This window comes from Kogia breviceps, chromosome 18, assembly GCF_026419965.1.
Source record: "Kogia breviceps isolate mKogBre1 chromosome 18, mKogBre1 haplotype 1, whole genome shotgun sequence".
Classification (NCBI taxonomy): domain Eukaryota; kingdom Metazoa; phylum Chordata; class Mammalia; order Artiodactyla; family Physeteridae; genus Kogia; species Kogia breviceps.
In genome coordinates this window covers 9,692,239-9,712,491 of record NC_081327.1, presented here as the reverse complement: position 1 = coordinate 9,712,491, position 20,253 = coordinate 9,692,239, and the positions used below count along the sequence as shown (strand labels likewise).

At 39.7% G+C, this 20,253-nt stretch overlaps 1 protein-coding gene across 3 annotated transcripts in view; it reads right to left on the bottom strand.

Annotated features, from left to right (window-relative positions):
• Positions 1-9,722: 9,722 nt before the first annotated feature.
• The window catches only part of ZNF235 (zinc finger protein 235), a 41,411-nt gene continuing 30,880 nt past the window's right edge, over positions 9,723-20,253 (bottom strand). The window contains exon 5 of one of the 3 annotated variants that reach the window (XM_059044510.2): positions 9,723-13,885. In XM_059044510.2, the coding sequence (XP_058900493.1) occupies positions 11,916-13,885 (1,970 nt within the window). In that variant the 3' untranslated portion in view covers positions 9,723-11,915. The remainder of the gene's footprint in view (positions 13,886-20,253) is intronic. The other 2 variants (XM_059044509.2, XM_059044516.2) reach the window with 2 other exon arrangements.

Here is a 20,253-nt window from a genome sequence, read left to right as displayed (position 1 = left end):
ACTGAATTTGTGTAATTGTACTAACAGTCTCTGGACGAGAGGCTAAAAATCTTTACCTCTGGTGGGTTTTCGTATTTTTTTCCCTTTAGTTTTATAAGTTTTGCTTCATGTGTTTTAAAACTTTGTGATTTGTCCCATAAACATTTAAAAATTATGTTACTGGGACTTCCCTGGTGGTCCAGTAGTAAAGAGTTCACCTTCCAATGCAGGGAGTGCAGGTTCATTCCCTGGTCAGAAGCTAAAATCTCACATGCCTCATGGCCAAAAAAACCAAAACATAAAACAGAAGCAATATTGTAACAAATTCAATAAAGACTTTAAAAGTGGTCCACATAATTTTTTTAAAGATTTTTTTTAATGTTACTGATGTATTGACCTTTTTATCACTGAAAAAAATTCCCTGTTTTAGCTCTGTAAGAGTCTTTGTAAAGAAATCTACTTTATCTAATAATACGACTGCTCCAGCCTTCTCATGCTTATGGGAAAAGTCATATGGACTCTTCATGTGTGTACTTTCAACCCATCTGGCTCTTGATGTTTAAGGTACATTTCCTGAAGAGAGCTTATAGTTACTTTTTTTTTTTTTTTTTTTTTTTGTGGTACGCGGGCCTCTCACTGACACGGCCTCTCCCACTGCGGAGCACAAGCTCCGGACGCGCAGGCCCAGCGGCCATGGCTCATGGGCCCAGCCGCTCCGCAGCACGTGGGATCTTCCCGGACTGGGGCACAAACCCGTGTCCCCTGCATCGGCAGGCGGACTCCCAACCACTGCGCCACCAGGGAAGCCCTATAGTTACTTTTTAATCCATTCAATCCTTGCCTTTGTATAGTTAAGATTTAATGTAATTATTTATGTAGTTATATTTAGGGCTACTGTTTTACTATTTACGTTTTACCCTCTTGTTTTTTGTTCCTCTGTCTTCCCCTTCCTTCTCTCTTTGGGACTAATTAAGTAATTTTTTTTAAAAAAATAAATTTATTTATGGCTGCATTGGGTCTTCATTGCTGCGTGTGGGCTTTCTCTAGTTGTGGAGAGTGGGGGCTACTCTTCATTGTGGTGCATGGGCTTCTCATTGCTGTGGCTTCTCTATGTGGAGCATAGGCTCTAGGCGTCTGGGCTTCAGTAGTTGTGGCACACGGGCTTAGTTGCTCCATGGTATGTGGGATCTTCACGGACCAGGGCTCGAACCCGTGTGCTCTGCAATATCATTTCTCTTTAGCTGCTTTCATGATTTGACTTTTATCCTTGATTTTTATCAGTTTGACTACAGTTGTATATAGGTCTGTTTTTCCTAGTACACTGAGCTTCTTTTTTAAAAATTTATTTTATTGAAGTATAATTGATTTACAATATTGTGTTAATTTCTGCTGTACAGCAAAGTGATTCTGTTATACATATATATACATTATTTTTCATATTCTTTTCTATTATGGTTGATCACAGGATATTGAATATACTTCCCTGTGCTATACAGTTAAGACCTTGTTGTTTATCCATTCTATATATGAGTTTGTATCTGCTAATGCCTAACTTCCAATCCATCCCTTCCCCCAACCTTTGGTAACCACAAGTCTGTCTGTTTCTGTTTTGTAGATAAGTTCATTTTACACTGAGCTTCTTGAATCTGTAAAGTTATGTCTTTCACCAAATTGGGCAAATTTTTGGTCTTTATTTTTTCAAATTCTTTTCTGCCTCACTCCCTTCACCCCTCCTTCTGGGACTATAAATACACACACATTATACCTTTTTATTATCCTTCAGATTTCAGAAATTCTCTCCAATTTTTTGTGATTTTTTTCTCTGTGTTCTTCAGATTTGATAATTACTATTAATGTATCTTCAAGGCCACTGACAATTTTGTTTTTTTCCATTCTGCTATTTTAGTAACATAGTGAACTTACTTCAGTTATTGTATTTTTTAAAAATTAATTAACTTATACAACCATAGATTGTATATCCATTCGCTTGTTGAAGGAACATCTTAGTTGCTTCCAGTTTTTGGCAATTACGATGAAAGTTGCTATAAATATTTGTGCAGGTTTTGAGTATACATAAGTATACTTATGTATACTTAAGAAGCATGATTGCAGTACATATGGACTCTGTCTAGCTTCATAAGAAACTGCCAAACTGTCTTTCCACATGGCTGTATCATTTTGCTTTCCCACCAGAAATGAAAAAGTCGTCCCTGTTGCCACCATGTTCTTAACACCATTTGGTGTTGTCAGGGTTTTTTCTGTTTTTAAAATTTAATTAATTAATTTTTGGCTGTGTTGGGTCTTCATTGCTGTGTGTGGGCTTCCTCTAGTTGTGGTGAGCGGGGGTTACTCTTTGCTGTGGTGCACAGGCTTCTTATTGCTGTGGCTTCTCCTGCTGTGGAGCATAGGCTCTAGCCATGCAGGATTCAGTAGTTGTGGCTCCTGGGCTCTAGAGTGCAGGCTCAGTAGTTGTGGTGCACGGGCTTAGTTGTTCCACAGCATGTGGGATCTTCCTGGACCAGGGCTTGAACCTGTGTCCCCTGCCTTGGCAGGCAGATTCTTAACAACTGTGCCACCACGAAAGTCCCGTGTTGTCAGTTTTTTGATAGCCATTTTGATAGGTAGTATCTCATTTTAATTTGCAATTCCCTGATGACATGATGTAGAACGTATATTTATATGCTTATTTTTGATCTGTATATCTTGTTTGGTGAGGTGTCTATTGAGATCCTTTGCCCATTTTAAAGTTGGTTTGTTCTTGTTGACTTTTAAGAGTTCTTTGTATATTTTGGACACATCCTTTATTAGATATGTTTTGTAAGAATTTTCTTAGTCTGGTTTGTCTTTTTTTTCAATAGTGTCTTATGCAGAATGTAAGTTTTCAATTTTATAGAAGTCTAACATTAATTTTTTTCTTTCATGGACATATGGTAAGTGCTCTATCTATCTACAACTTATTGCCAACCCGAAGGTCATCTAGATTTTCTCTTATGTTATCTTCTAGAAGTCTTACAGTTTTGCATTTTACATTGAAGTTTGTGATCTGTGAAGTGTGTAAAGCCTGTCTTTAGATTTTTTAAAATTTGTTTTTGCATGTGGATGTCCAGTTGTTCCATGTCATTTGTTGAAAAGACTCTGCTCCTTTGTCAAAGATCAGCTGACTAGTATTTGTGTGTGTGTGTGTGGGGGGTCTATTTCTGGGATCTCTATTCCGTTCTACTGATCTACTTGTATGTTCTTTTGCCAGTACCACACCATCTTGATTACACCTTTATAGTAAGTCTATACCTTTATATACAGTCAGGTCTTTTGACCTTCTTCTTTTGTTGGCTATTCTGGATCTCTTGCCTCTTCATATACAATTTAGACTCCATTTGTCAATATTAACAAAGTAACATGCTGGGATTTTGTCTGGGACTGCATTGTCTATAGATCAAATTAGGAGAACTGTCATCTTGACAGTATTGAGTCTTCCTGTCCATGAATATGGAATATCTCTCCATTTATTTAGAGATTTCTTTCATCAAGGTTTTAGTTTCCCTCATATCAATCATGTGCATATTTTGTTAGATTTGTACCTAAATATTTCTCATTTTTGGAGCTAATGTCAATGGTATTTTTTATTCAAATTCCAGTTGTTCATTGTTGGTATATAGGGAAGCAGTTGAATTTTGTATATTGTATTCTATACCTAGCTATAATCACTTTGACTTGCAGGAGTTATTATTTTCTCATCAATGCTTTGGGATTTTCTACATAGACTATTACATCATCTGTGAACAAAGTTCCATTTCTTTCTTCCCAAGCTTTCCTTATTTTATTACATTAGCTAGGACTTCCAGTACAATGTTGACTAGGAATGGTGTAAGTGAACATTCTTGCCTTGTTTTTGATTTTGGGGAAAAGCATCCAGTTTCACACCATTAAGTATTAGGTTGCTGCAGGTTTTCTGGTAGATGTTCTTTATCAAGTTTGTAAAGTTCTCTTCCTAAATACTGAGTTTTTGTTACAAACGTGAGTTAGGTTTTGTCAAATGCTTTTTCTGCATCTATTGATCAGGTGATTTTTCTTGTTTAGCCTATTGGTGCCATGGATTATTTTAATGTTCAAATATTAAACCAGCCTTGTATACCTGAAATAAATCCCACTTGATTGTGGTATAAATTCTTTTCATACATTGTTGGATTTGATTTGCTAATATTTTGTTGAGGATTTTTACACCTTTGTCCATGAGAGATATTTGTCTGTAGTTTTCTTGCTTGTAATATCTTTATCTGGTTTTGATATTAGGGTAATACTGGTCTCATAGAATATTCCTTCTGCTTCTATTTTCTGGAAGAAATAATACCAATTTTCTATAATTTCTTCCTTAAATATTTGGGAATTTCACCAATGAAACTCTCTGGGCCTGGTGCATTCTTTTTTTGTAATTACTCACTGGTTCAATTTCTTTAAGGCCTATTCAGATTATCTATTTTTTTCTTGATTGTGTCTTTCAAAGAATAGGTCCATTTCATCTAAGTTATTTTAAAGTTCACTGAAACACTTTTGTCTGTCATTTTCACTTTTGTTACAGTGATCTAATAAATTTGTTAACTTAGGATATTTTATTTTTTAGTTCTAGATTTTTTTTTAAACTTATTTTTGGCTGCATTGGGTCTTCATTGCTGCGTATGGGGTTACTCTTTGTGGTGCATGGGCTTCTCATTGGGTGGCTTCTCTTGTGGAGCAAAGGCTCCAGGTATGTCAGTTTCAGTAGTTGTGGCACATGGACTCAGTAGTTGTGGCTCACAGGCTTAGTTGCTCTGCAGCATGTGGGATCTTCCCAGACCAGGGCTCAAACCTGTGACCCTGCACTGGCAGGTGGATTCTTAACCACTGCACCACCAGGGAAGCCCCTAGAATTTTTATTTTGTTCTTTTTTCAGTTCCAGTTTCTCAGCAGATAATTGTTATCTTTTCCTTCAGTGAGTATACATTCCTACACATTTTAAGCATAGTTATAATGGCTTTTTTTTAATAGAGTAGTTCTTTTAAAAATTTTATTTATTTTTTTGGCTGTGTTGGGTCTTCATTGTTGTGTGTGGGCTTTCTCTAGTTGCAGCAAGTGGGGGCTAATCTTTGTTGTGGTGTGAGGGCTTCTCATTGCGGTGGCTTCTCTTGTGGAGCACAGGCTCTAAGTGTGTGGGCTCAGTAGTTGTGGTGCACAGGCTCAGTAGTTGTGGCACACGGGCTTAGTTGCTCCACGGCATGTGGGATCTTCCCAGACTAGGGATCGAACCTGTGTCCCCTGCATTGGCAGGAGGATTCTTAAACACTGTGCCATCAGGTAAGTCCTTATAATAGCTTTTAAAAATCATTATCAGGCTTTCCTGGTGGCGCAGTGGTTAAGCATCCGCCTGCCAATGCAGGGGACACGGGTTCAAGCCCTGGCCCATGAAGATTCCACATGCCGCAGAGCAACTAAGCCTTTGTGCCACAACTACTGAGCCTGTGCTCTAGAGTCTGCGCACCACAACTACTGAAGCCCGTGTGCCTAGAAGCCCGTGCTCCGCAATGAGAAGCCACTGCAATGAGAAGCCTGCGCACTGCAACGAAGAGTAGCCCCCACTTGCCACAACCAGAGAAAGACTGCACGCAGCAATGAAGACCCAACACGGCCAAAAATTAAAAAAAAATCATTATCTAATTGCAACATCTGAATCATCTCAGGGCTGATTTCCATTGATCTCGTCTCTTGAGAATGGGTTATGTTTTCCTGTTTCTTTCATCTGTCTAGTAACTCTGGATTATATCCTGGACATTGTTATTAATATACTGAGGAAACTGGACTCCATTATGTTCCTCCAAAAGGTACTGATTTTCTTTTTTTTTAAGGTATTTTTATTGGTCACTTAATTTAGCTGGATTCAGACTGAAAATTGTTTCTTTCCTGTGGGTGACAGCTCTAATTTCAATTCAGTTCTTTTGGCTTGGTAGCTTTAAGTCTCCTCTGCCTTATATAGTTAAAGAATCAGCCAGACTTTTGGGAAAAGCTTATACACAGAAGTTGGGGCTTTCCCTCTCTGGCTTGCTTCTTTCCAAGGCTATCCTACACACCTCATCTTCCAGCAGCAGTTGTATAGGCCTTGAACTCTTTTGTGGTTTTCCAGATGGTACTGCCCAAGATACAATCCAAAATTTTAGCTGCCCTAAACAGAGTTGACTGGGACCTGCTCTCAGGATAAAAGCCATAAAAAGCAGAAAACCGACTCTGTCATTTCCTTCTTCTAAGCGTTGACCTATCTCCTGGATCTGCCCACTTTTGTTCACTCACCAATGCTTTTGGATAGTGTTTTTATTTTTATTTTTTAAAATTTATTTATTTGGCTGCACTGGGTCTTTAGCTGTGGCTTGCAGGATCTTCGTTGTGGTATAAGAGATCTTCTTAGTTGTGGCATGCAGGATCTTTTTAGGTGCTGCATGTGGGATCTTTACTTGCGGCATGCAGGTTCTTAGTTGCGGCATGCGGGATCTAGTTCCCTGACCAAGGATCAAACCCGGGCCCCCTGCATTGGGAGTGTGGTGTCTTAACTGCTGGATCACCGGGGAAGTCATCAGTTTTGGACAGTTTTTAAATTAAAAAAATTTTAAAAATATTTGATGTAGAATTAATACTTGCTGTGTGTTGGAGTTTTGGTACAGTAGGAACTTATTTGGTCAACACATTTAAAATACAGAAATGAACAGACCGGTAGGTGACTATGGAGAAGGAATGGTGGGTAGTTTGATGACATGAAAATTAATGCTGGGGGGGTGGGGGCTGGAATTTAGGGAGAAGAGGGAGATAATAGTTTGGAAGGGGAAATTAACAAGACACCCACCCCATGTCCAAGCCTAGTGGTACAAGGAGTGTGAGACAGAACACAGGAGACCATTTGAAAGAGAGTCCTTGAGGGGGGGAAGCAACTTTCTTCATTGAAATTTCAGAGTATTTATTAAGAATGCCTTACTTACAGGCAGGAATATATAATATATAGTATAAATAACATATAAGTACATACTATTAATATATACTAACATAAGTAAATATATTTATAAATATGTATATTAGTAAATTGTCCAAGTCTCAAAGCAAGCACATCAACTACAGAGCTCTGCTGTAAAATTTCTGACCCTAAATGTCTATACTCACTAGCTCTCTATTTTATATATTCAAAATTCCTGGCATATTTCAAATATAAAGAAATATATAAGAATAAAACAATTATCCTTTTATAAGCCATCCAGCTTTTGTAAATCCACCCAGTTTCCACCATGCATTATAATCTCTCCATTCCTGTGGTCTATCTACTCAAAGGAATATAATGCATTCATTAAAGATTAATTTCATGAAGGATGTGGAACAGTGAGAAGCGCTTATTTTGTATTTCCAAGAAGGTAAACAGAATACTTTAAATATCTAAGGAATCAATGCAAATGAAATATATTAGGGAATTCTAGTTTCACCTTAATTTAATCCACTTCCCAATTTTTGTAAATCAAAAGATGGGAGGGATGGGAACCTGAAAGAGACTATAAACATAAAAAAGAATCTAATTTTATTTCAAATGAATCATATAATTGGGTTGAATGGGGATAAAAAGAACTAGGTGACGTAACTTTTAAACAGAGTACTTCATCTCTACATATGATCTAAAAAGACCTGTAAAAAAAAAAAAATCCTGAACACAAGGAGGTGTTTTGCAGTGACATTATTTAGCAACTCTAAAGCTACTTGCTGTGTATTGGAGGACTGAACAAATGAGTAAGCAGATTGATGACTGGGAGCCTACTTCCAACTACTGAAGACCTAAATATGGAATAGGGAAAGACCAGAAAGCAATAGTTACTTGAAATGGAAGCTATCAGTATTTTACACACACACATACACATGAAGGATTGCTATCCCAGTAACAAGGAGAACATACAGCCCCTAGATCTTGGTTTCCCCAAAGGATTCAGGGCTCTATAGAATCTGTGGTTGCAGCAGACAATATACAAGATAAACCCAATATCTTATTGTACCAGAAAACAAGAGTTCATACTGATGATAGAGAAAGAGACTTGGGGGAGAAGGCAAAGCTCTTCTAACAGTAGAAAGCCAGTTGCTAAATATAGAAGGAAGGATGGAGCAAGAAAGTTATCCTTTTGCAATCATGACAGTAATAACTGACTCACAGAAGAATATCCACGAATGCTAAGACTAGTAGGTGAAGGTTATAATGAGGCAGTTATTACATAGTCTCCAAGATTTCCCCACGAATTACTTATTAATTTCAAAGGCAAACAGCAATTTTACTGTGGAGAAATCTAGTAATTATCAGTGTATCCACGTGATCAAAGCCACCATCACCAATGAAACAAATACATCTTTCCTGTTCTAATGCACTGAGAAGTATGCATCATTCATGGAACACTCATGTCACAAACAGTTAACTTGAATCTAATCATGATGAGTCAAACCCCCCATTCAGGGACACCCTACACAATAATTAGCTTGTGTTCTTCAAAATTACCAGTTTCATGAAAGACAAAGAAAGGCTGTGGAACTGATATAGAATTAAAGACTAAAGGAACATGACAATCAAATGCAGGTTATGACACACCTTAAGAGTAGATCCTGATAAAGGGAAAAAAATTCTACAGATATATGTATTGGGACAGCTGTGGAATTTGAATAAACTGTAGATTAGAAAATATCATAGTAATGTACGACAATCTTAAAATATGTTTGCAAAATCTCTGACACTCCTCTCATGAAGTAGGGTCCATGTCCCCTCTCCTTGCTCCTGGATCGGCTTTTGTGACTGTCTCAATAGACTGACTGGCAGATTGACTGTTACTTCCAAGGTTAGATTAGCAAAGGCCAGAGTACTTCTGCTGGTTTTTCTTGGCAGACTTTGGAGCCACCACGTAGTGTCCAGTTAGTATGAAGTTGTCATGCTGGAGGCCACACAGATTTGTAAAGACAGGCCAAGGCTGTCTGGGTTCTCAGTTCAGGTAGTAGATAAACAGGTCAGCTTGTAATCACATTAGATGCCCAAAGGATATAAAGGAATTCTATTATTCTTACATCTTTTCTGAGTGTTTAGAATGAACTAAAACACTCTAATAAAAGCATTTCAAAAAATTAAAAATTTACTGTCATGGGGAATTCCCTGGTGGTCCAGTGGTTAGGACTCCACACTTTTACTGCCAGCAGCCCAGGTTCCATCCCTGGTCAGCAAACTAAGATCCTGCAAGCCACGAGGTGCAGCCAAGAAAAAAAAACAAAACTATAATGCCCTTAGGTATCTGATACATGTATATATGTATGTGTATATATATATGTATAAATATATATAATGACATACATGTATGATATTATCATATGTATGGCTATAATCTCGTTACTTTTAAAGGGAGGGCATCACAGTAAATTTAGATATCATTTCATTAAAAATTCTGTCTCTGCCCACTTTCCTCAGCATATTCTGGATATCTACTAATGTCGCTAACTATGAACTTATCTTTTCTCATTTTATTCTGCATAGTATCCCACTGAACGGCTAAGCCACAAATTATTTTTGTCAGATCCAACTGATGAATGCAAAGTGTGCTATTACCAATAATGCAATGGTGAACATGCTTTATGTACATCCGTAACACAAGTTTACAGGCCGTGAGATAAAGCAGTTAAGATTTAGCTGTAAGGCATTTTCATTCAGTAATTTTTTTTTTTTTGCGGTACGCGGGCCTCTCACTGTTATGGCCTCTCCCATTGCGGAGCACAGGCTCCGGACGCGCAGGCTCAGCGGCCATGGCTCACGGGCCCAGCCGCTCCGCAGCATGTGGGATCTTCCCGGACCGGGGCATGAACCCGTGTCCCCTGCATCGGCAGGTGGACTCTCAACCACTGTGCCACCAGGGAAGCCCCATTCAGTAATTTTATTGTCCCAGTTTTACTGCTTTGGTAAAATGGATAATGGCCACTGTAAATAATTTTTCAAAAAGGTAAAGAAAAATCATCCCAACCCTCTCTGCCAGAGTAAACCAGGTAGCATATTAATCAATATCTTTCCACCTGGGACGTCCCTCCTGGCACAGTGATTGAGAATCCGCCTGCCAATGCATGGGACATGGGTTCGATCCCTGGTCCGGGAAGATCCCACATGCCACAGAGCAACTAAGCCTGTGTGCCACAGCTACTGAGCCTGTGCTCTAGAGCCTGAGAGCCGCAACTACTGAACCTGTGTGCCGCAACTACTGAGCCCACGTGCCTAGAGCCCATGCTCCGCAACAACAAAAGTCACTGCGATGAGAAGCCCATGCACCGTAACGAAGAGTAGCCCCCGCTCACGACTAGAGAGAGCCCACACACAGCAACGAAGATGCAACGCAGACAAAAAAAAAAAAAAATATATATATATCTTTCCAACTATTAGTGCTATGCACATAATCACATCTTCAGGTACACATCCCCTTATTACTTGAATTATACCAGGAAGTCTCTAGCCTAGTTTTCTCGTGGATGTCAAATTTTTTCCTGTCATTATACATCTATATCATATTTTTTCATGGCTATATATTAGAATACATTTATGTAAATATTTTGCTGATACTTATTTCCTTTTTTAAAAATTCAGTATAAACATCTTTGTGTACAGTCTTCCTTACTGTTGCCATAATCTCCTAAGCAAAACCTCTAATGCTAGGATTTGCCAGGGTAGACTATTTTGATACATATTGACCAGCAAATGTTCACTCCTACTAACGGGTGTTGAACACAGAATGCTGTGTATATGACAATTAATCTAAACTGATAACTTTAATGAAATCTCAATCAAAATCCAACAGGTTTTTTGTCTACCCCATCCCATTTTTTAGAGGGGGAACAATGGGGGTGGAATGTGACAAAATTAATATCCTTGGTTCCTGCCTAAAGAGGTCTGGATGAAGGACCATGCACAGAAAAGGCAATGTGACCTGAGCCTGAATGGAAATAATGCAAAGAAACCGATTAATAACAATACAAGTTTACTAAGAAACTTTTTGTTACTAGTAACTACTTTTAACACTTTGAGTTACCGTAAAACCCTACCTTAAGGAATTAATTAGGGTTCAAAATTTCCAATCATATAAGTTGTAGTATGTTATTAGATTAATAAGTCTTTCAGTCTATAAAATAATGATGCTAAATATTACACTGCACACAATGGGTGATTCTGTACATATAACTGAAGCTGGATGGAGGGTGGCAGCCATTCATAAGCCTTGTCCAAATCTGTACTATTGTGGATGGCTATTATATGATTCTGATTTTAGGAAATATTAATTGAAGTACAATCTTATTAAGGCGACTTGCAGGATTCCTCGAGTATGTTATGAATTTAGGATAGGAAGCTGACCAGAATTTTCAAATATTTGTCTTAATTGGAGGGATTTTCCTCCCCTTGGTTCAGTAATTGCCAGGCACCTATTAGGAGCCAAGCACAGTTCTACACGGTAGAGATAGAATGGTGAAAAACAGCCCTCCCTACGTGGAGGGTACACTGCAGTTGACATCAATTGTTTGTCCATCATTACACTTTGGTTCAAGTCCTGCCCATAACCTTCATGTATAAGCCTTCTCTCCTGGGTAGATGCCAATGATTCTTCTCTTGTGTCACATCTTGAGAATCGGGGCATTCAGAGCTCTGGTATAACCACTGACCATATTTATAGAATATGTTTTCTCTCCTCTGTGAAACCTGATGCTAGTAAAGAGTTCACCTCCCAACTGGATCTTTAAAAACACAGCATTTTATAGAACTTCCTTCCCATGAAGATTCCTTGACATTTCCAAGTTCTGCAGGAACCTCCCACAACTACCAGCACAGACTTTCCAATAGAGATGAAGACGTGGATTATCTGGAGGCCATTCCTCACCTTCCAATTCTACAGGTTCCCTCCAGTGTGGACCCTCTGATGGTAAACAAGATGTGACCTCTGGCTGAAGCCCTTGCAACATATATCACATATGTAAGGCCTCTCTCCAGTGTGGACCCTCTGATGGGTGTGGAAATGTGAGGCCTGGCTGAAGCCCTTACCGCACTGCTGACACGTATAGGGTTTTTCTCCTGTGTGGACCCTCTGATGAGCACTGAGCCCAGCACTCCAGCTGAATTCTTTCCCACACTCCTCGCATTTGAATGGTTTCTCTCCAGTGTGAATTATCTGATGGACTTGGAGATTCGACCTCTGGCTGAAGGCCTTACCACACGTATCACATTTATATGGTTTCTCTCCCGTGTGGACTCTCTGATGGGCTTGAAGATGGGAGGCCTGACTGAAGCGCTTTTGACACGCGTCACATTTGAAGGGCTTTTCCCCCGTATGGACGCTCTGATGAGCTTGAAGATTCGAGGCCTGACTGAAGCCCTTCCCGCACTCCTCACATTTATAGGGTTTCTCTCCCGTGTGGACCCTCTGATGGTTGTGAAGATTGAGGCTCCAATTGAAGCGCTTCCCACACACCTCACACTTGTAGGGTTTTTCTCCAGTGTGGACTCTCTGATGGGCTTGGAAATAGGAACTCTGGCTGAAGCCCTTCCCACACACACTGCATCGAAATGGCTTCTCTCCTGTGTGAACCCTCTGGTGGCTCTGGAAGCTTGAGGCCGAACTAAAACCCTTCCCACACTCCTCACATTTGTAGGGTTTCTCTCCCGTGTGGACGCGCTGGTGACTGTGAAGGTTGAAGCTCAGGCTGAAGCACTTGCCACACTCCTCACACCTGTAGGGTTTCTCCTCGGTGTGGACGCGCTGGTGCGTGTGAAGATTTGAGCTACAGCTGAAGCGTTTCCCACAATCTGCACACTTGTATGGTTTCTCTCCAGTGTGGATTCTTTCATGGGCCTGAAGGTGGGACCTCTGGGTGAAGCCCTTCCCACACACCTCACACTTATATGGTTTCTCTCCCGTGTGGACTCTGCAGTGGATGTTGAGGTCTGTGCTACGACTGAAGCCCTTCCCGCAGCTCTCGCATCTGTAGGGCTTCTCTCCGGTGTGAATGGGCAGGTGGGCATACAGGTGTGAGGTCTGATTAAAGCTCTTCCCGCACTCGTGGCACGAATAGGGCTTCTCCCCCGTGTGGACTCTCTGGTGAGTTTGCAGGTTTGAGCTCTGACTGAAGCCCTTCCCGCACTCGTGACACCAATAGCGTTTCTTCCCTGGGAGGACACCCTGTTGAATGGGACTAGCTGAGCTATAACCACTGTCCTTCTCATGTGTCCTGTATGTAGGGGACTTCCTGCCCAAGTGTACCTGCTGATGAAGTTCAAGGCTGGTGTGGTCACTGAATCCTTTCTCAAGTTCGTTACACTGGTAGGTTTTTGGTCCAGTTTGAATGATACTGCATGGGGCCAGAAGTGATGCCTTTAAGAGATCTTTACCACACTCTCTGTTGCCGTGAGCTTTCTCTCTTTTGTGCACCGTGTCATCATTGAGGTGGGGGGAGATACAACTGAAAATATCAGCACATGGAACAAACATACAGAACTTGTTTTTCACTGGAGTCAGCTTACAACTTCTCTGATAATTCTGAGTCCCGTTCAGATAGAGTTTATTCCAGGAATTCTGAGCTCTCCCAGTTGGAAATTCTTGATTTTCAATAACATTAGAATGATCCTCTAGAAGAGTCATTAAACAGCTGTCTTCCACAGAAGCCTGAATGGACACTCCTGCAGGGGAATTATGTTGTTTGGGGGACTGAGATTTCTTTCCGTGAAAACTTATCACAGAGTCCTGACTTTTGGTTAATTTGCTTACAACGTGTCTCTTGATGTGCCAGCACGAAAGCTCTCTCAATGAAAGGAATCTTACTCCTGTTTCATGAAGAGTCTCCATCTCATTGTGATTCCTGGCTCCTGAAAGGAAAACAGTATGGAATTAAGGACAGAGAGAGTGACAGCACCAAGATGGTGGACCAAGAAGCTCCAAGCCTTCGGTCCTGCCACAAAAACATTAAATAAACTAGAGAGTAGTGAAAATGACTTCATAGGAATTCTGAAAAACAAAGGTCTACAGCAACCAAGAGAACGTCCAATCAAGAAAAAGACAAATTTGAAAAGGCAGGATATTTGGGATCAGTCCAGAGTGAGATTGCCCATATCCCTGGCAGATCTCTTAAGGATACAGACACAGGAAAGACCAAGGGCCTGGACTGAAAAGCAGCAGCTAAAAGCCAGCAGAGGCATGAAAGTGTAATACCAGAACATATTTGATCTACCCGAAAGAACGCAGAAAAGGACAAAGAGATGAACAAAATAGATGAGACCTCCCCCAACAAAAGCAATTGCAAATATACCCGTTTCAATAAGTATATTATGTGGAAGTGGACTCCCCTAAAATCAAAAGGCAGAGATTGGCAGAGAATATAAAAAGCAAGATTCAACTACATGCTGTCAACAAGGGATATATTTTAAATACAAGTAAGTAAAAGAAAAGGTAGGAAAAGACGTATCATACAAATATATCATGCAAAGCCTAAGAAAGCTGGAATGGCTAAACGAATATCAGACAAAAGGACTTTATAAAATAGAGCACTATTAGATACAAAGACATTTTATGACAAAAGGATTAGCAGATATAACAATTACAAATGTGTTTGTATCTAATAAAGGCTCCAAAATACATGAAACAGAAAGAGGAAACTAAAATGAGAAATGGACAAATCTACAGGCTTGAAGAATTTTTACACACTTATTAGACCATTAAAAAAAAATCAGCAAAGCCATACAAGATCTGAACCACAATAACCAAAATGAAACTTATAGGTCACTGCACCTAACTGCAGTACATACATTTTATTTTTAAAGTATGTATGCAACACCCATCAAGATAAACCATACCCAGGGCTATAAAACAAATTTTGAAAGATTTCAAAAGATTGGAAAATTAAAGACCACAGTAGAATTAAATTCAAAACCAACACCCATAAAACACCTATAAGAAATCACATGGAGGGCTTCCCTGGTGGCGCAGTGGTTGAGAATCCGCCTGCCGATGCAAGGGACACGGGATCGTGCCCTGGTCTGGGAGGATCCCACATGCCGTGGAGCAGCTGAGCCCATGAGCCATGGCCGCTAGGCCTGCGCGTCCGGAGCCTGTGCTCCGCAACGGGAGAGGCCCCAACAGTGAGAGGCCCGTATACCGCAAAAAAAAAAAAAAAAAAAAAAAAAAAAAAAGAAATCACATGGGAAATTAAAAAATATTTTGAAATAATAATGAAAGAAAATACTATCACAATATCTGGCATGCAGTTAAACAGCACTCAGATTATTTATAGCTTTAAATATTTATATTAGAAAGCAAGAAAGGCCTAAAGTCAATAACCTTAAGGTTCCATTTTAAGAAGGCATAAAAAGAAGAGGAAATTAAGAAGGAAGGAAATAGTGAAAAGCAATTAAACAAGGGGGGGGGAAATCAAGGAAAACAAAAACTGAATCAAGGAAAAAAATAGAAAAGACAAAACACACCATTGTAAAGCAATTACACTCCCATAAAGATGTTAAAAAAAAGACAAAAACTACCAACATCAGGCATAAAAGATGGGATATTACTAAAGATCGTAAAAGGCATTAGAATAAGGGGATATGTTCAACAACTTAGATAAAATATACCAATTCCCTGAAACATACAAATCTGTTACAAGAAAAGCAAAAAATGTAAGTATTCATAAACTTAAATCATAAATAAAAACATTCTCACAAAAGGACCAGACAACTTCACTAATGAATTCCATTTAGCACGTAGGAAAGGAATAATATCAGTCCTACACAAACCCTTGCAGAAGGCCAAAGAGGAGGGTATACTTTCTGAGGTATTGTGTATATAATAAGGCTTGTATTACCTTGATATCAAAATAGACAAAGACATTAAGTACAAAGAAAATTACAGATCAAAATCCCTACTTAATGTAGGTGCAAAAATCCTAAACAAAGTGAAAATCTTGTTTTTTATAGTACACAATAAAAGGGTACTACGTAATAAATAAGTGGGGTTAGTCCCAGGAATGCGAGGTGGTTTTAACACGTGTAATCATCAGTGCTTCATGCTCCTTTAATAGCATAAAGGAGAAGGAGGACAAGATGGCAGAGTAGAAGGACTTGAGCTCACCTCCTCTCATGAAAACACCAAAAATCAATTACTTCTCAACAACCATTAACAAAAAAGACTAGGACCTATCAAAAAAGATATTCTACATCCAGAGACAAAGAAGCCGCCATAATGAAGGTAGGAGGGGCATTTCTGTGATATAACCAAATCCATACCTGCCGGTTGGGTGACCCACAAACTGGAAACTATATCACAGAGGTTCTCCCACAGGAGTGAGAGTTCTGATCCTCATGGCAGGCTCCTCAGCCCGGGGGTCTGGCATCAAGAGGAAGAGCCCCCAGAGCATTGGGCTTTGAAGGCCAGTAGGGCTTGATTTCAGGAGCTCCACAGGACTGGGGGAAACAGACTCCACTCTTGGAGTGCGCACACAAGGTCACATGTGCACTGGGACCCAGGGCAAAGCAGTAACTCCACAGGAACCTGGGCAGGACCTACCTGTGGGTCTTGGAAGGTCTCCTGGGGAGGCAGGGGTCAGCTGTGATCCACTGCAGGGGCAAGGACACTGGTGGGGGAGCCCCCAGGGAATATTCCTCGGCGTGAGCTCTCCTGGAGGTCACCATTTTGGCACCAAGACCTGCCCCCACCCAACAGCCTTCAGGCTCCAGTGCTGGGATGCCTCAGGCTACACAACCAACAGCATGGGAACACAGCCCCACCCATCAACAGACAGGCTGCCTAAAGTCATCCTGAGCCCACAGTCACCTTTTGACATGTCCTTGCCCACCAGAAAGGCCTGCACAAGCCCCTGCACCAACCCCACCTACCAGAGGGCAGAAACAGATGCAAGAAGAACTACAATCTGCAGTCTGTGGAATGGAGACCACAAACACAGAAAGTTACACAAAATGCGATGGAAGAGAAATATGTTGCAGATGAAGGAAGAAGATAAAACTCCAGAAAAACAACTGAGTGAAGTGGAGATAGGCAATCTGCCTGAAAAAGAACTCAGAATAATGATAGTAAAGATGATCCAAGATCTTAGAAAAAGAATGGAGACACAGAGCAAGAAGATAGAAGAAATTTTAAAGAACAAACAGATGAACAATAACTGAAAAATATACTATCAGGAATCAACAGTAGAATAATAGAGGCAGAAGAACCAATAAGTGAGCTGGAAGACAGAATGGTGGAAATCACTGCTGCGGAACAGAATAAAGAAAAAAGAATGAAAAGAAATGAGGACAGTCTGAGACCTCTGGGACATTAAATGCACGAACATTTGCATTATAGGAGTCCCAGAAGTAGAAGAGAGAGACATAGGGCCTGAGAAAATATTTGAAGAGATAAGGGACTTCCCTGGTGGCGCAGTGGTTAAGAATCCGCCTGCCAATGCAGGGGACACGGGTTCGAGCCCTGGTCCGGGAAGATCCCACATGCTGTGGAGCAACTAAGCCCATGCACCACAACTACTGAAGCCCTCGTGCCTAGAGCCCATGCACCACAACTACTGAAGCCCTCGTGCCTAGAGCCCATGCACCACAACTACTGAAGCCCTCGTGCCTAGAGCCCATGCTCTGCAACAAGAGAAGCCACTGCAATGAGAAGACCATGCACCATGATGAAGAGTAGCCGCTGCTCACCACAACTAGAGAAAGCCCGGGCTCAGCAGTGAAGACCCAATGCAGCCAAAAATAAATAAATACTTTTTTTAAAGAAAGAGAGGAGCCAAAAACTTCCCTAAAATGGGAAAGGAAGCGCAGAGTCCCATACTGGATAAACACAAGGAGGAACAAGCCAAGACACATATTAATCAAACTGACAAAAATTAAAGACAAAGACAAAATATTAAAAGCAACAAGGGAAAAGCAACAAATAACATACAAGGGAATTCCCATAAGGTTATCAGTTGATTTTTCAGCAGAAACTCTGCAGGCCAGAAGGGAGTGCCAGAATATATTTAAAGTGATGAAAGGAAAAAACTTACAACCAAGAATACTCTACCCGACAAGGCTCTTGTTCAGATTCGATGGAGAAAACAAAAGCTTTACAGACGAGCAAAAGCTAAGAGAATTCAGCACCACCAGACCAGCTTTACAACAAATGTTAAAGGAACTTGTCTAGGTGAAAAAGAAAAGCCCACAACTAGAAACAAGAAAACTACGAATGGAAAAGCTCACTGGTAAAGGCAAACATACAGTAAAGGTAGGATATCATCCACACACAAATATGATATCAAAACCGGCAATTGTGAAAAGGAGAGTACAAATGGAGAATATTGGAAAAGCATTTGAAATTAATAGACTAGTGACTTATAGCAGTCTGTGTATATATACAAGATTGTTTTTATCAAAACCTCATGGTAACCGCAAACCAAAAATCTACAATAGATCCACAAAAAAAGAATAAAGAATCCAAACACAACACTAAAGATAGTCATCAAATCACAAGAAAAGAGAAAAGAGGAAGGGAAGCAAAAAGACCTATGGAAACAGTCCTAAAAGAATTAGCAAAATGGCAATAAGAACATACATATCAGTAATTACCTTAAACCTAAATGGATTGAATACTCCAACCAAAAGACACAGACTGGCTGAATGGATACAAAAACAAGACCTGGATATCAATATATGTTGTCTCCAAGAGACCCAATTCACATCTAGGGACACATAAAGACTGAAAGTGAGGGGATGGAAAAAGATACTCCATGCAAATGGAAATCAAAAGAAAGCTGGAGCAGCAATGCTCATATCAGACAAAATAGGCTTTAAAATAAAGACTGTTACAAGAGATAAGGAAGGACACTACATAATGATTCAAGGGATCAATCCAAGAAGATATAACAATTGTAAATATATATATGCACCCAACATAGAAGCACCTCAATATATAAGGCAAATGCTAACAGCCATAAAAGGAGAAATTGACAGTAACACAATAATAGTGAGGGACTTTAACACCCTACTTACATCAATGGACAGATCATCCAGCCAGAAAATCAATAAGGAAACACAGGCGTTAAATGACACATTACACCAGATGGACTTAACTGATATTTATAGGGCATTACACCAGATGGACTTAACTGATATTTATAGGGCATTCCATCCCAAAGCAACAGAATACATATTCTTCTCAAGTGCACATGAAACATTCTCCTGGATAGATCACATGCTGGGCCACAAAGCAAGTCTCAGTAAATTTAAGAAAACTGAAATATCAAGTATCTTTTCTGACAACAATGCTATGAGATTAGAAATCAACTACAAGAAAAAAAACTATAAAAAACACAAACCCATAGAGGCTAAACAGTACGTTACTAAACAACCAATGGATCACTGAACAAATCAAAGAAGAAATTTTTAAAAAACCTAGAGACAAATGAAAGTGAAAGCACAATAATCCAAAACCTATGGGACATAGCAAAAGCAGTTCTACAAGGAAGTTTATAGCGATACAATCTTACCTCAGGAAACAAGAAAAATCTCAAACAACCCAACTTTGCACCTAAAGCAACTAGAGAAAGAACAAACAAAACCCAAAGTTTGTAAAAGGAAAGAAATCATGAAGATCAGAGCAGAAATAGAGACAAAGAAAACAAAAGATCAATGAAACTAAAATCTGGTTCTTTGAAAAGATAAACGAAATTGATAAGCCTTTAGCCCGACTCATCAAGGAAAAAGGGAGAGGGCTCAAATCAATAAAAATATTTACACAGAAAAAAACAGCATAAAGGAGAAACTCAAACGATTGTCTGAAAAAATGCGAATAAGCATTTGACAAATTACCATACCCATTTATGATAAAAAATGCGCATTAAATTTGGAAGAGAAAGGAACTCAGTCCATTAAGGACACTAAAAAAATCACCTCCAGTTAACACCATGCTCAGTGAGGAAAGACTGAATGCTGTCTACCTGCATTCAGGCAGAAGGAAACAAGAGGCATACAGATTGGGAAGGAAAGTAAAATCATGTATTTGCAGAAGTTATGAATCTATATATAGAAAAATCTTTAGGAATGTACAAAAACGCTTCTAGAACAAGTGAATATAGGAAGATTGCAGGCTACAAGATGGATGTACAAAAATCAACTGTATTCTGACATAGAAGCAAATAATTGAAAAACAGAATTAATTCCATTTACATAGCATCAAAAAATAAAACATTTCTGAAAAATTA